The 17,094-nt window shown below is 42.9% G+C and overlaps 1 protein-coding gene across 3 annotated transcripts in view; it reads right to left on the bottom strand.

Annotated features, from left to right (window-relative positions):
• slc41a2b (solute carrier family 41 member 2b) overlaps nt 1-17,094 on the bottom strand; it is a 43,484-nt gene that overhangs the window by 19,379 nt on the left and 7,011 nt on the right. For all 3 annotated transcript variants that reach the window (XM_084909436.1, XM_084909433.1, XM_084909437.1), the window contains exons 7-8: nt 14,195-14,342; nt 13,650-13,729 (exon numbers count right to left, since the gene is read on the bottom strand). In XM_084909436.1, coding sequence (XP_084765562.1) covers nt 13,650-13,729; nt 14,195-14,342 — 228 coding nt within the window. The remainder of the gene's footprint in view (nt 1-13,649; nt 13,730-14,194; nt 14,343-17,094) is intronic.

Genomic DNA, 17,094 nt, shown 5'->3' with positions numbered 1-17,094 from the left:
CGTTGATGAAAATGAAGTTTTTGAAATTGTCAAAAAATGTAAAAATCAGAAATCTTTGGATTGTAATGATATTGATATGATAGTGGTTAAAAGAGTCATTGAGGCTGTTATAAAACCGTTTACATACATCTGTAATTTATCATTTCAAACTGGTCGATTTCCAGACAGAATGAAAATAGCAAAAGTTATGCCTCTATACAATTCTGGAAACAAACACCATTTCACAAACTACAGGCCTGTCTCTTTACTACCTCAATTCTCAAAAGTTCTTGAAAAACTGTTTAAAAACCGACTGGAAAAATTTATAGATAAACCTAAACTACTCACGAGAGTCAGTACGGATTCAGATCAAGCAGATCAACATCATCGGCACTATTAGATTCAATAGAATACATCACAAATTCCATAGACAAAAAGCAATATGTGGCTGGGTTATTCATCGACTTGACAAAGGCATTTGACACTATAGATCAGGATATATTAATAAGAAAGGTCCGGAGTTATTTAGGTGACAGGAAGCAGTTTGTGAAATTAAATGGTTGTTGCTCCTTATGTATGCACATTGCTTGTGGTGTACCACAATGGTCAGTTTTGGGCCCAAAATTCTTCAACTTATACATTAATGACTAGGGATGGGTACCGGTATCCGGTGCCATGACGGCACCGGTTCTGACATAAACGGTAGTAACCAGACCGAAAAGCAGCGCACATTTCGGTGCTTTATTTTTCCCTGAGCTGTGATACACTTTAGATTCTAGCCAATCATTTTACGTTTCCGAGGATAGTAGGCGGGTCCAGGTACGTACACAGCAAAATCTCCAGTGTTAAATTAACACTTTTGACAGTGTTATATGTTTAAAAGTAACCTAGTCAGTTTTGAAGATTAACAATGGCTAACATTGAGCAGTGCTGATTTTCTAACACTGGAAAATAACTCAAAATGTTAGAAATATTCCAGTGTTAGAAAATCAGCACTGCTCAGTGTTAGCCATTGTTAATCTTCAAAACTGACTAGGTTACTTTTAAACATATAACACTGTCAAAAGTGTTAATTTAACACTCAACAGTGTTGTATTTAACACTCAGAGGTGTGGACCCATATAGACACTCTCTAGTGTTAATTTAACACTGGAGATTTTGCTGTGCACGTTCTTTTAGAGCAGAGCTACAGATTAAAAATGCCCAAAGCGAAGCGGTCAAAGTCTGGCTGTACTTCACAGCAAAATATGCAAACTCAGCAGCCTGCAACAAGTGCTTTAAGCTGATAGTGTGATACTGTCAAAGGAGGTAACACCTCAAATCCGATGAAACACCTGGCGACGCATAGCGTTTTTTTTAAAAGCCGAGAAATGCACCGTATTTGATAGCTTGCTGCGAGACCTCACACCGAGCACATCTACTGCGGGTGTGGTGCCTGTTATCGGACCCGGAGTTTGCAACATCCCCCAAGAACCCGAAGAGCAGAGTCCTGGCCCCTAGCCCTGCCAGTGTAGCAGAAATGATGAGGATTATGATGCAGCAGCAGCCGTTCTTCTCTGGGTGAGTAGCTTAATGTTGTTCGTGTGTAATTTACGTTGAGTAGGCTAACCACGTTATTACATTAATGCATGTAAGGTGAACAAGCAAACACCGTCGTAGCTACATGTGGCTGTCTTCTTGTTTGATGGCAGATGCTCCCTTCACCCTGGACAAAAAGGCTAAAATGACCAAAGAAAAAGTGGGAAACAGCTAAACATGAGAGGTTTTTGGACAAAGTTTGTGTTTTTTCCATTGTTTAAGCACTGCTTCCAGCCAAGAGTGATACCATATATGCCCCATAGCTGCAGAAAAGGCTAACATTGTTATCTTTTTACAAAAAAAACAGCTGAACATGAGAGGTTTTTGGACCAATTTTGTGTTCTCCATTCTTTAAACACCGGTTTGAGCACCGTTTAAGCACCGGCACCGTTTCAAAAGTACCGGTTTGGCACCGGTATCGGATAAAACCTAAACGATACCCATCCCTATTAATGACATCTGTAAAGTGTCCAAAGTATTAAAAATGGTTCTCTTTGCTGACGATACAAACATTTTTTGCTCTGGTGATGATCTGCAGAATTTATTGGAGGATATGACTAATGAAATAAGTAAAGTGAAGTTCTGGCTTGATAAAAATAAATTATCATTAAATTTGAATAAATCTAAACTTATGTTATTTGGAAATAGTCGTTCAAATACAAATGCAAAGATTCAAATAAATGGTGTTGATATTGAAAGAGTCAGTGAAAATAAATTTCTGGGGCTAATAATAGATGAAAAACTTAACTGAGAGCTCACGTAAGATATATTCATTCCAAAGTATCACAAAGCATTGCAATACTAAACAAGGCAAAACAGGTATTAGACAGAACATCACTTCATATTCTACACTGTTCACTGGTTTCACCTTACTTAAGCTATTGTGCAGAGGTCTGGGGCAATAACTATAAAACCACATTACATTCACTTTTTACTCTTCAAAAAAAAAGCAATTTGAATCATCCACAGTGCAGGTTACAGGAACATACAAACTCACTATTTTTGCAGTCTGAAATATTGAAAATTGATGATCTAGTGAAATTCCAAACAGCACAAATTCTATTCAAAGCAAAAAATAAAGAACTGCCAGGTAATATTCAGAGTATGTTTTTTTTGAAAGAAGGAAGTTATAATTTAAGGGGTTTTTGTAACTTCAAAACAGGGAAGGTGCGTACTACAAGAAAAGGCTTTTGTGTTTCTGTTCATGGAGTGAAACTGTGGAACAGTCTGAATATGGAATTAAAGCAACGTCCAAACATAAAACTTTTCAAAAAGAGTTATAAAAATATGATCTTCTCGAACTATAAAGAAAAGGAAAATATTGAAATTAAGTGAATGTCTCTATTTAAAAAAAAAAAAAAAAAAAAACCCTCATGATGTGATATTATAGTATATAGTATATCAGAAATCTGTTCACTATTTTTATTACAAATTATATCAGTAAGGAAGCTGACTAAATATTAACTGATAATTTATGGCAAAGGGGTGGGATTAAATAAGTGTTTACTTCTTCCCTTTCAACATGTAAATTAATCAGAACGTTTTTTTTGTATGTATTTTGTATAGTATTTTTTTTCTCTCTTATTTTCTTTTCTAAATGTACCTGTATATTGTTCACATGTTGAAATAAATTACCTACCTATCTATCTGCCAAAGTGAACAAAGAGTCCTGGTGTTTCTGCTCTTACATCACATAACTATCAATATGTTCACATTTTGCATATTTTCCAAGACAGTGAAATGATTACAATCATCTTCTTTATTTCAAAATGCTTTAGATTTGGATTTTTTCATCATGTATTTAATCATCAAGCAGATGATCAGTGATGGAAATATGAAACAGCATCTGTACTGACAAACATGCTGATGTTATATTCACATGCCTCAGCATCACCTTTCCTTCAGCAGGTGACACACAAACACATTTCTTGTGTTTTTTCAGCGTGGTGACTAAACCACAGAGGAGAACTTACATAAAGACATGAAGAACAAGCTAGCAGACGGGTGTACACAGAGCAGGTCAGAAGAGAAGAAAGTCCTACTGCTGTTATGTACATAAAGAAGTGTTCAGGGGAGGAGAGAACTGCCAGGAAGGAGGATTATTTATTCAGAAATAATTCACGTATTTGCTATTCAGAAGGTTAACAGCACTACATGTCATCGGATGGTCACTGTGATCATGTGCTGGAAACCAAATACAAAGGACAAGAAGCGACGCCGCGTGGTTAAGCCTCCCAAATTCGTTTTGTAGTGACTAAATTAGATTAGACACCGCTGCCACCTCAGGGTGATGTCCACTTAACTCGATCTATTGAAGCTCTTTGTCTGCCTGGTGACGCTGGAGCATTAGCAGCCCTCCCACAGGGCCTGTAAACAGATATCACTTCACAACGAGCGTTCACTCTCTGCCATCTGTCCCCTCACATTCCTGTCCTCACCGTTTCCGTCGGCCACAATCCCATGCCATTCTTTAAAGGTACAATGTGGAGACTGATGTGAACCTCGTGTCAGTGTGGAAAAATATAGACAGGAAGTAGGGGCAGCTGGCCTGGCTTTGTCTGCTGTGGGAAAAAGAGCTGGATCAAGTTTGAGTTTGGATTGCACTGAAAGTTAGATCTCATCAACACGTGGATATATTATGTGAAACACCCAAAACAACAAACAGAGAGACAGAGCGAGTGACTGGGTGCTAATGTGTATGCAGTCGATGCAGTTATGTATGTGGCTCGTACTCGAGGCTCTAAAAGGGACTGTTCACATCTCAGAGTGAAGCTGTGTCCTGTTGTCATTCTGTCTGAAGCACCAGCAGCATTAGTGACTGCACTATTTGACTGCTATAAGGGAACTGCATAGAAAACGTCTGGAGGTGACGACAGGGCGCTGCACACTAGTCGGTTCCCACAACTACCTGGTCACCAAAAGCGATATAGCTAAAAAAATATTGTGATATTAGATTTCCCCCATATCGCCCAGCACTAGTACACTTATATGCATTTATCACAGCAAACCAAAACCATGTGAGAATGACAGAGTGATCACACATGTGAGTGAAGTTGGCCCCCCACCTTCTTCAAATCTAACAAAAGTGGCATCAAACGTTTGTGCTGGTTTGTGCTGGTTTGTGCTACGTTTGTCCTACGTTTGTGCTGGTTTGTGCTGGTATGTGCTGGTTTGTGCTACGTTTGTCCTACGTTTGTGCTGGTTTGTGCTGGTATGTGCTGGTTTGTGCTACGTTTGTCCTACGTTTGTGCTGGTATGTGCTGCAAAAATTTTTGTTTGTGCCGCTTTCATTTTAAAGATATTAATTAAAATTTCTAGAGGTCATCAGAGGTCAACCAGCCCCCCCACATTGATGGAATCAAACAAAATTGATGTCAAACTTTTGTGCTACATTTGTGCTGCAAAAATTGTCGTTTGTGCTGCTATCATTTTAAAAATATTAATAAATTAATATCTTGATGCTTAATCATCCAGGTGAGTAAATCCCTAAAGGTTGATTCTGCAGATCTAGTTTGTGAATGATGGTGTTGAAAGCTGAACTGAAGTTCATGAACGGTATTCTAACGTATGAGTCTATAGTGTCCAGATGTGTGAGGGCTGAGTGAAGGGCAGTTGAAATTGCATCATCGGTTGAGCGTTTTGACCGGTGTGCGAACTCAAATGGATCCAGGTTGGGGGAAAGAGATAATTTGATTTGATGCATGACTAACCGTTACAAGCACTTCATAATGATTATTATTATGATTATTATTATTATTATTATTATTCATAATGATTAATTGTTGTGTGTATGAGGGTACAGTTGTTTTGTCTGTTGTGTGTGTGTGTGTGTGTGTTCAGTCCATGAGTTTAATGTTGGTCAGATGTCAGGAGTTCAGGAGTCTGACAGCTGTGGGGAAGAAGCTGTTCCGGTACCTTGTGGTCTTAGTCCGGAGGCTCCTGTAGCGCCTCCCAGAAGGAAGAAGGGTAGATGTTTTGTATGGTAGGAAGTGGAGCTCCGGCGATGCGCTGGGCAGTTTTCATGACCCTCTGCAACGCCTTCCAGTCCGAGGCAGAGCAGTTCCCGTACCAGACTGTTATACAGTTGGTCAGGATGCTCTCGATGGTGCAGCGATAGAAGTTCACCAGGATGTCTGAGGACAGGTGGTTCTCAGGAAGAAGAGGCCCTGGTGAGCCTTCTTGACCAGCTTGGAGCAGTTGGTTGTCCAGATGAGATCGATCGTTGTCACTGATGAGGCCAATCACCGCGGTGTCATCTGCAAACTTAATGATGGTGTTGGAACCATCGGTAGGTCTGCAGTCGTGGGAGAAGAGGGAGTAGAGGAAAGGGCTCATCACACAGCCTTGTGGTACACCGGTGTTCATCGTGATTGTAGATGAGCAGCGGTTATCCAGCCGGACATGTTGGGGGCGGTTGGTCAGGAAGTCCAGTAACCATTCACACATGAGGGAACTGATGCCCAGGTCTGTCAGTTTCCTGATGAGTTGTGAGGGGAGGATTGTATTGAACGCTGAACTGAAGTCTATAAACAGCATTCTGGCGTAGGTGTTGTTGTTGTCCAGGTGTGAGAGGACAGAGTGCAGTGCGATGGAGACTGCATCCTCTGTGCTCCTGTTCTGACGGTATGCGAATTGGTGGGGGTCCAGGGTGGGGGGGAGACAGGATTTGAAGTGTGCTAGGACCAGCTGCTCTAAGCACTTAGTGATGATGGGGGTGAGTGCTACTGGGCGGTAGTCATTTAGGCTTGATGGGTTGGAGTTTTTGGGTATGGGGACGATGGAGGTGGATTTGAAGCAGGCCGGTACCACAGCGTGGGCCAAGGACAGGTTGAATATGTCTGTCAGCACTCCTGCAAGCTCCCCAGGACACGCTCTGAGAACACGCCCGGGGATGCCATCAGGACCTGCAGCCTTGTGGACATTGATCCTGCTCAGCACCGCTCCTACATCGGTGGGGGAGAGAGTCAGAGGTTGGTGGTCCGGCGTCACGTCTGCTTTGGTTGTGGTTGTGGGGTTCCCTCGCTCAAAACGATCATGAAAGTTGTTGAGCTTGTTGAGGAAGGAGAAATCAGAGGATTTGGGGGAGGGTTTGGTGGTCCTGTAGTCTGTGATGGTCTGGAGTCCTTGCCACATGCGTCGGGGGTTGGAGTTGGAGAAGTGTTCTTCTACCTTCTTTTTGTAATGGCGTTTGGCTTTTTTGATGCCCCTCTTTAGCTTAGCCCTGGCTGTGCTGTAGGCGTGTGCATCTCCTGACCTGAAGGCAGTGTTGTGGGCCTTCAGGAGGAGAATGTGGAGTTAATATGATCCGTAAATGTTGGCATGTCCTGAGATTTGATTTTCACCCAGGTGTCATCCACATACCAGAACCATGACTTGGTGGTGTTCCTGTGTAGGAGAACTACCCAGGAACCATGACGGTACTGGGTCTGAGACAGAGCTTTGTGTATTTTTGTTTTATTTTGTTGATTATTGTATTTTTCTCTGTTTCATGTTTTATTCTAAAGGGGTCTGGTGCGTTTTTGTCATTGTGTTTAGCTTCACTTTCCTGTGACATCATTATGTTTCATTTCAGTCAGCTGTTCCCCCATGTGTTTACCTCCTGCGTATTTAAGTCCTCTGTTTTCTGTGTTTCATTGTCAGGTCGTCTGTTGTGCTACGCCATAGTCTCATCATAGCTTTTATAGTTTGGTCACAGTTTCATAGTTGTCATGGCCTGTTCTCAGTTTAGTAGTAGAGCCGTAATAAAGGCTCTCTTTTGGTTTAAGTTGAGTTCTGTCTTCTACAGTATCTGTTTTTGGGTCCTGTTTCCAAACACATCAGCTTAACCTGCCGTGACAGATAACAAAGCCCGGTTTCCCACCTCCTCCACGCACAAATTGGCCACAATGGGTGAAACTGGGGAACCCATGGAATTGAGAGTGGTCCTGTTGCTGAGGTTGGGGTGATCCTGTAATCTCGTACAAACTACCTCCAACGCTTCTGTGACTGGGATGCAAGTGGAGACAGATGTAACATCTCTCTTCACTGTACATGTACTGTTTATAAGGTTGGGGAAACCTGCTGTCAGCTGAGACTGAAGAAGTCACTGGATGAGTGACGAGAATTTTCTCCCACTGAAAATGTCCAGATGAACAGAATCGACCTTTTGGGATTTACTTGCCTGGATGATTAAGCACGCATCAGGACATTATTTTATTAATATTTTTAAAATGATAGCAGCACAAACAAAAATCTTTGCAGCACAAACGTTTGATCCCACTTTTGTTAGATTTGAAGAAGGTGGGGGGGGCAACTTCACTCACATTGAACACACTACCAGGATCCACCCGTCACTCTGGGTCAAGGCATTAACATTTGGCTAACACTACCTTTGTTCCCTCCTTCAGGTCAGACTGTCAGCCTGACTGAATATTAGAAACACTCCCACAGTCAGAGACGCTGTCCTGCAGGGCTGGTTCTCCATCATCTCTGTGCTTCTTTGTCTTATGAAAGAAGCACTTGGAAAATGAAATGGATAACTACGTCAGACTTAATAAATTGGTTTGGTTGTAAAGAAACACAGCAGCAGGTCAGCGTACAGTCCAGGTGAGTACAACTGTGTCCAAACAATCCAAACAGTCCATCTGCCTACGTCACCAACGTACCTTTAGCTATTCAGAGGACGTGATAAATATTTTTCACCATTTTAAAAATTACTTTTATATTTTTTTATTTTATATGAATAATTTTAGGCTGGTTGTGTTCCAACACACGTTTTGTGGTGTGATAAAATATGTTTAACACAGATTTTGACGGAGGGAAGAGGGAAGGAAATGTGTAGGCTGACAATTTAAGCATCCAATTTGCCAAGAGTGTTGTTCCAACCTTCATACATTTGAAAGTTACATTGTAGCACTGAATTTGGTATTTCAAAAATATGTTAAATGATCACATTTCATAACGTTTATGGTTGATGCGATCGAGCACTGATTCTGACATCCTCAACGACACAGTTTGGGGTATGAGGGCATTCTTGCCACCTCAGCAGGGGGCAGAGTTAGCTGAAGGTGGTTAAGAGGGCAATCTGGCTTATTTAGGTCACTTGGTCTGACAGGAGCAATGAGGGCGATGAGGATGTCTGGGCCACGGCAAACCTTCGTGGAAGCTACAGGGGGGGTCTGTGCTGCTCTCAACTGGGCCACTCTGCCTGGAGGGAGGTGGTGGAGGTGGCAGCAAAGGTCTGCGAATCTTGGCTTCTCTTCTCAAGGTTTCATTTATATTGTTTATTCAAATGAGAAAGTGGCAGAATGAAACAAATACGGAAAAAGCATAATGAAAGAAAAACACTGACAGAGGAAGGAAAAGATGACTTATTGGTAGGAGTTAGATGTAAAAAAGGCAGACACCTTATCCTGAAGCAAACAACAGAAGGAAAGAAAAATGGGCAAATATGCCAAGATGACAAGCAAAGATTAAAGACTGGGCTGTCTCTCAGTGATGTCTGGTACAAAAATATACAGCATAATGTATCTGCATGTTTCACAAAGTCACATAAAAGTCTCTAAGACACACACCTGAAACTGCATTTCAGATCAAAAGAAACAAAAGATGACAAAACCCTGCGATGTGCATCGCACAACGCGGACAAGAGGAAACTGTCAGACGCTCCCTGGATACTAAAGATGTCAGGACCCAGTTTGAAACCTGCAGTATCAGGATAATTAAGCTTAAACTGAACGAAATAACCCCGAAGCATTAAAACGAAATAATGGAGGCCAGTGTGGGAAAAGAGGGCTTTCTCTCCCCCATGTTTCATTTAACCTGCCTTTTCTTACCAAGCCCTACACACACCCTCCCCCACTCTTTGCTAATCAAACATCCACATGCTTTCCCCATCTGTGCTCCGTCTGCCCTTTCTTCAAATGTATTTTTATTAGGACAGGAGCGCTGGTGCATTTTTATCAGCCAAAAGACACGAGGCACTCGCTCTGCGATTCCTGAAATCGGAGATGGCTTCTTTTCCCAACGGTGCAAACAAAATCAAAAAGTCCCAGTGCTCATAAACGGACACACAGTGGTTCCACAGCTGCTTTGTGCCGGGGGTACGTCTCAGTAGAAAACCAATTAGAGTCAGGTTCGTACTCCATCTCCTTAAACGTCTCTCATTAATGGCATTTAATTAAAAGCTTATCTGTTGTTGTGGCGGTGCCAGAGCCCTGGCAGCTGCGGTTGAGCCCGCTGGCAGTGGGAAATGTGATGAGGGAAAGGTAAGGGAAAATGGAAGAGGACCGGAGACAGACGGACTCCAACTGTCTGCCTAAACCAGTCTCATTAGGTAACTTATTTATGGTGATGAGCATCTGGAGGCTCTTTAGTAACCCTCGTTTATCCAGGGAGGGTGTACCGAGCACACGTCCTTCCGCTGTTCGTACATTCACGTACGTTCACACCTGGGAACTGAGCAGCTAGAGGAAAAAGACAAATAGACTCTGCAGTGTGTTATCCATCTTGTGTAGAAACACTTTGTCTCCATCTCTGCTCCCAGGGTCAAAGACTGCATTAATTATAAAGCTGAGTGAGATAAATGAGACAAACAACAACAGAAGCAGCTTCTCTGTTCCCAAACTTCCAAGTTAAACAGCTCGTTTCCAGTCAAATCAAATGCGCTTTAATGCTGCTGCTCATTAAGATCTGAAAAAAAGCGCTGTCAGAAAAACAGCAGAAAAAACAGAAAATCCAAAAAACACCAGCAGAGAGCTTTTCCATTATTTCTAGATGTGGCCTTTGTCTCCTCTGAGAGCCATTTTTCTGCCTTCACAGCAGCCCATTGGCCACCAGGAACCTTTACTGCACCAACAAGGCAAGATCCATTTAATCTAAATCACTTCCACACCTTCTATCATAGCACAGGGTGACCCTGTAGTTGTCTTTTCCAATTTCATTTTCAGTGTGACTAAATACGTGCAACACATCCCTCCTGACAAAATTATTGCTAAGTGTTGTCTCACTACTTAACGTTAAATACTGCTAAATGACGCTGAGCGGCCAGAGCAAAGAAAACACCTGCATACACACACGTGTTTGAGTTGAGTCACGGCTGCAAAGCTGCCAAATCACAACATCAGCTGCTTCAAGGCACGTTCTAGGTTAAAGAGCTGACAGTAACACAGAAGTGAAGAAAGACCAAGTCTAAACTGATGGTAGCAGCGACAGTTCTTCTCCTAATTCAAAGGACAGTTTTCAAACCCTGTGATGTGCTTCGTCAGGGCGCTTTGCTACGTGTGGAGAAGAGCAGGTTATTACTGAACCTGGCTGCTGATTCAGCCCACTTATCAACACAGTCAGCAAGTGGAGCTCCAGCTAAAGGCTGTGACAGAGATGTGGCCACGAAACACTCTGGTTTGCATTAAATGATGTCCGTCATAAATAAGTTCAATAAAGCAGCACAGAATCAAAAGCACAACCCAAAACGAAATGTTTGCTCCAGTGTGAAAGCGATGTGGTGAGGGATGAGCTTGAGGTCTAAATTAAAATCAAGAACTGCTGTTAGCCAAGTCGTCATATTTATAACTCTGCCAAAAATGTAAACTTAGTTATAAGTTCCCAAATTATGGATTATGGATTTCAGGGAATGTGATCATTCAATAACATCCAAGCCTACATTATAGCACAGAGTGACAACATGCAACATTACTACCATGCTTCAATGACGCCATGTTTTCTAACACAGTTGTTGAACCAAGAAACCGTCTGTGGTTGGTTAGCACAGTGTCACAGGTTAAGGGCTTTATGAGGGTAAATATTTAGCTGTAATGCACCTTTAAGCTACTATTTAATAGTGTGTCTGTGAACCATCACAGAGGTGATCTTAAAAGCCAACGGTAGAAGCTACACATACAAACGCAGAGGCTTCGCACAGACGCACTGCGTGGTAATGTAATAAGATAAAAGAGGAACAGATCAAACAGACTTCGAGAGCAGCTTGGTGGGCATGGACGCCCAGCTGGCTATTGCAGGAACGCCTGCATTTAAATGTATGGGCCGACTCCTCAGGTCAGCCTGTCGATCGCTGCCTTTCTCTTTGGTCACGCAATTGTGTCTTTACTTTTGAGATGAATACAGTGCTTCATTCATTCGTTTCTGGAAGCAGGAGGATTCTGTCAAAACTGAATTTTCAGAACAGCAGCTATCTACACTTACCTGTGTTAGTATGTACTGCAGAGTCTGATGTCTCAGGCTCCAGGCCTTCAGCGTGACCACATCAAAAGAGGCATATTTTAATTAGTTTGGTCTGTTTAATTATGTGTTTTTATTTATTTATTTCACTTTTTATCTTAAAAATGGTTCACACATCCAGCCACAACATGTGTAGCCCCAGGGTGTGCCAGTAGCAGCAGCTACACTCAGACTGGATGTGACGCTTCCTCTCTCATCACAGAAAGAACAAAGTTGAGTTGGTAACTATCAAATCTATTGTTGAGGACATGAAGCCCATAACGATTATTCCTAAACTGTTCTTGTGCTGACTTCGCAGGTTGTCTCGTACCATGCACAGCTGCTATTACAGTAGCAGCTGTGCAGAAACTGCTCATAAACAAAGATGAAGGCGCATATTAAGTTGAGCGGAGCAGAAACACCAGATATGGACATTTCTGAAAAGGGTGGGTTCTGTTCAGCTCTAGCAGCATGTACACCTTACTAGGACCCTATGGACCAGATTAACTAATGTGCTGTGGTACAGCTAACAAGGAATAAATGTAATTAAAAACTATACTGCTGGTATTTACAAAGGACTGCATGCAAGAGGTGGGAACTCGGAGATTTTTGTAACTGAACTTGTTGCAAACGTATTTCTGAGAGTTCGTTTCAGGTGCAGAATATTAGAGAACTGATTCACTAACACTTGACACATGAAATATTACTTCTATTTGTGCCAATATTAAAGAGAAAAGAAAGCATGTCCCCCCTCTGTGAGTGGTCGCAGCGGATGGCTCCGCCCCTCCCTGAGCCTGCTGGAAGTTTCTCGATGTTAAAATTACGTTTTTCCTTCCCACTGTCACCAAAGTGCTTGCTCATGGGGAGGATGGTGTCTGATGGGTGTTGAGTGTTTTTCCTCTATAACTGTAGTCTTATAAAGACACTAGACTAATATTAACCCTGCTAACTGTACGTCTTTGACTGTGGGAGGAAGCTGGAGTACCCACGCAAAGTCCACACAGGAAGGCCACAGCCAGGTGGTGGGACCGAACTCCAGCACCACTGTGCTGCCTTTACATGTAATACTCATGGCAACCATGTGACACACACACACACACACACACGCACACACAGTGGGTAGTAGGGTTACAAGAGCGATTTATTTATTTGCCCATGAGTAAGTTTGCTAATAATGATGGCGCTAATAGAAGCAGTCAACAGAATAATAGCGCTGTTTTAACAGCGCCCTCTTTCATCTGCGAGCACATGCACCCTCCTCAGAGTGCGCCCAAACGCAGCGATTCATTTACCCAAACTCATAACAGAACGAAAGAAAGGCAGTGCCTACGTTCAGACAAAAACATTCGGATGGTGGACACGTACATGCTCATGCAAGTTAGTCGTTTTTGAGTCCTTTGCTCGCACTATACGTCTGCACAAGCGGCACACCGCTTTGGTTACATCCTTAGGTTGACCTCTTTCATCCCAAAGTGGCGACTTTATATTGTTTTGGTAATTAGTTTGTCCATGTTTGGACTTCTTCTGTGTTGTAAACGCACAAATTAGTCCGTGCGTGATTACATTGCTCCGCCCATCAAAAAGTCTGCACATGCACGAATATATCGCCCATCGTCGATTATTGGACTTAAAATTCTCGGAAAATTTTACCATATCGCCCAACCCTAGGGGGTAGGATGCTGTATCCTGAAAGAATTAGAGGGTGGAAGATTCAAGGAGAAGTGGGATTTTCATGTATGTATTTTATAAATAGGATTTAAGAAGCTGTTACTAAAACCTTTGGTGTAGTCTTTAGCCAGCCCCTCCGTGTCTGTTCATGCCCCCCGGGCACACAACGGCACATCAGCAACACCTCTATGCTGCACAGAACAAAAGAAGGAAGCGGTGTCAATACTCACCGTTGACAACGGGGGTGTACACTACAATGCCGGCCAGATTTGGGTCAGACACCGTTTTGTCCAGGATGAGCCCTCCGATGCTGCAGAGCACAACATAATTAGCTCATTAACTCAGAGCGCATGGAAAGGCATAGGCTCGCCTTCACCTAAATGATGTGTACACTGGATTTGTGTGCTTCTCTATAAGAGCTACGAAAATCCTTCATGGCTGTACTGGACAGAGAGAATGAAGGATTTTTCAGTTGTTTTCAGCTGCTGGTGTTCACAGCCCAGCTCCCCCTCCTCTATTACAGCCTGTGTGGGTCTGTAATATCAGCAGCACTGATTGTTGAGAGGAGAGAGTGAGAGAGAGTGAGCGGGACAATAATTTGCTTCCTACTGGCTCCTCTGTAAGGCCGCCAGGCTCAAGGAGACCTGAGGGTGTATGTGCTGGGATGCTGCAATTTGTTTAGGGGATGAGTCATCATGCAAACCAGACGCTGGGGGGTGCAGACTCGGGACAGCTGTTCTTTTCCCTTCAGACAACTAAACACACACACACACACCTGCTGATGACCATAGCAGTGATGACGGGCTCCCATCCTGAGTAGAGCAGGGTGCGGCTGGCAGGGTGCTTGGAGGAGATGACGATCCACAGCGGAGTCAGACACATGAAGAAGGCCCAAACCAACGACGACACATACGGATAGGAATCTGCAGAGGAGACACACTTGGGTTTTAGTTTCTGTCCTTTTCCTGCTCAGGTGAAACCGAGTAACACCTGAAACGTCTCAATGACCCGGGTAAGAAAATCCCAACATGTTGATTGTGTTCATCGGGACGTCCAGATTGCTGGCACATCTGAAATGGTTCAGTACCACAAACAGGACTTTTTTAGATGAGATGATCCACCTGTGAGGCAGCCCTTCCATCAATATACCAAATAAATGCTGGAAGAATAAAGTTCTACAGCTCCAGAGGAAGGAGGAAACAAGTTGTAGCTAACGCTGACTGAAATACTGATACTGTGCTGACTAACGATCAGCATGAATGAAAAGCCTCTCTCTGAGACAAAACACGAGCAGTTAGGACGGGACACAGGAGAGGACTCTGCCCGTTGGCATCCAGTCCTAAATCCATCCAGTAAATATACACCGAATATTTTCTCTCACTTGCTCTAATACTCTAATAGTAAACGTCTTTGTTTCAACTAAAATATAACACAGTTATTTTGGAGAGGTAATTAGACTAAAGCACCTGCATGAAGCCACCACCAGATGTTTCCAACATTTCAAGCACTCAATAACTGTCATTAGCAAGCAGTCCCACGTTTACTATCTTGATGGTCTGAAGAAAAGAAAGGGCGTGGTGTTCGGCTCAGGATACAACGGGCTTGAGTAGGCCTTGGATTTTAAAATGTGAAACAGAAACAGATAAACTGAGTCATATCTGGAGCGGAGCCTTGCCCCAGAGCAGCCTCTGGAAATGTGGCACCAAGTTAACATAGACTAAGTAAGCTCCCAGTTAGACTCTTCTACCTTTAGACGTTGCACGTGTCAATAATTATCTTGCTTCGGTGAATAAACCTGCGAGCAAGCAATTGATATTCCTGCCCATCCCTGAAGGAATACATTTTGCTACGACACTCTGCCAGGAAGAGGGACGGAGCAGCTGCCAGATATCTAAATGGCTCCATTCTTCTAATGCTTGGGAAAGAAATGGTGTTTCCAAATAGTGATGATAAGTACAACCGTGTTTTTAGATGCTAGTCGTGCACCCAGCATGAACTGGGCAAACAGAAAATAATAATAATGAGTGAAGAAAGTGTTCTGCTTTCTTGCTGTCAAGAAAACCTGTTTAACAAGAAGGAACCTGCAAAGAGACGTGGTGGCAAGGTTAGCTGAGCAGGTAGGGACCAAACAAAAGAACTGCGTTCTTCTTCTGTTATTTCAACTATTTCAAGTCCGACTCACTTCTATCATAGATGAGGTGAAGTGGATGAGACTGCAGCATTTCACTGTACTGAAGTCAGTGTGAAAAATATATAGAAAGAGGACAACTGTCATTTAGAGTCGGTGCATATAGAGTCCAAAGTCCTGCACTATGGCAGCGTCTGTCTCACAACAGACGACTCAGAAAGAAAAGACAGACTGATGAATTCTTCATTCTTATCTAAAGGTGAACCTACAGCAGCTTTCACGTGAGCAGTCTTAGCTGACTGTGGGCCAAAGTCCAACCTTCCTTTGGACCCGTTAATGTAACTGTTTCACATACGAGGAGAAATCCTTTATCCGAGTCATTAAAAGTGTAGTTCTGCTTCCTCGTGTCATGGGTGTGCACCGTGTTGCATTGAATGGTTTTCTGCAGGTTTACATGCAGCCAGCATGTAAACACCCATCTGTTAATTTGACCTCACACCAACGGTTTTGTGCGATGTATCAACACAACCTGTGCATAAACTCTGGGCCCTTTTCTTGGTGTTAGTGCTTCATCTCACACTCACATTATCCCTGCTTTCATCTATTGTTGAGCCCTCTCAGTATAGCACTCTGTAACAATCCTGTTGGTTAACAGCAATAACTATATAACTATAAATAAACCCAAGAGGACTCCACATGATTCCTACAGCAGCAATGTCTCGCTTGCGTCTCTACTTGGCCGTTTCCCTCAATGCCTCTAAATGACTCTTGGTTTAGCTTTTCTTACGAGCACAGACAGACGAGCGATTTCAGTTTTCATTATCTGAGAGTAAACTGACCGTTAGTTTGAATTTAGTGGGCAAGTGTCTGCGTGGCTGGGCTCAAAAACAAGAGAGCCAGTGTGAGCGACACAGCCAGACAGCCTCACTGCCCTGCCATGGAAATCTGAAGTGTGCTTAAGAAATTTAGCTCCCAGCACTAAACTATTCCTTTTATAATGGAGAACATCTATGCTCAGCAATTAGACCTGACAGGTTTAGTTAGCATGAGATGGTTTCCAAAGGAAAACGCTTCTAATGTGGCTGCACTGAGTAATGCAAGGTGGTGCAGCACAGGTCTGCTGTCACATGAATTAAACATGTGGAGTGCATGTCAGGAGGAAGAGAGATGGTCTGTCCTGAAACTGGAGGCTGATGTTCTTACAGAGTGAGACAGGAAGGACCTCTGCTGGCCGACTGGGGGGGCGCATGACTCTACAGTACCACATGAAGCATATTTGAACTGGATATTATGACTGAATTTAAACATCCGCACTCAGACTGAAACACTCTGAGGTGCATTCATGCATGTGATGGCCCACTAATAAATAATCATATGCATGAGGGCTCTTAGGCAGTCACTGTGAGCCCTTTAATGCACATCTCCATACAGTACATCTGCAAGTTTATTCAAAAGAAAGTACATTTGACATTATCTCTTGTTCCATCAGTAAAGCAAGAGCCTAAGAAGACATTCAAAGGAGAATGTTGGTGTAAAAAGTTTGGCTG

Source organism: Perissodus microlepis, chromosome 17, assembly GCF_051167445.1.
Source record: "Perissodus microlepis isolate ML-2025 ecotype Zambia chromosome 17, ASM5116744v1, whole genome shotgun sequence".
Classification (NCBI taxonomy): Eukaryota; Metazoa; Chordata; class Actinopteri; order Cichliformes; family Cichlidae; genus Perissodus; species Perissodus microlepis.
The sequence above is the reverse complement of the archived record's forward strand: the minus strand, read 5'-3'. Positions and strand labels throughout refer to the sequence as shown.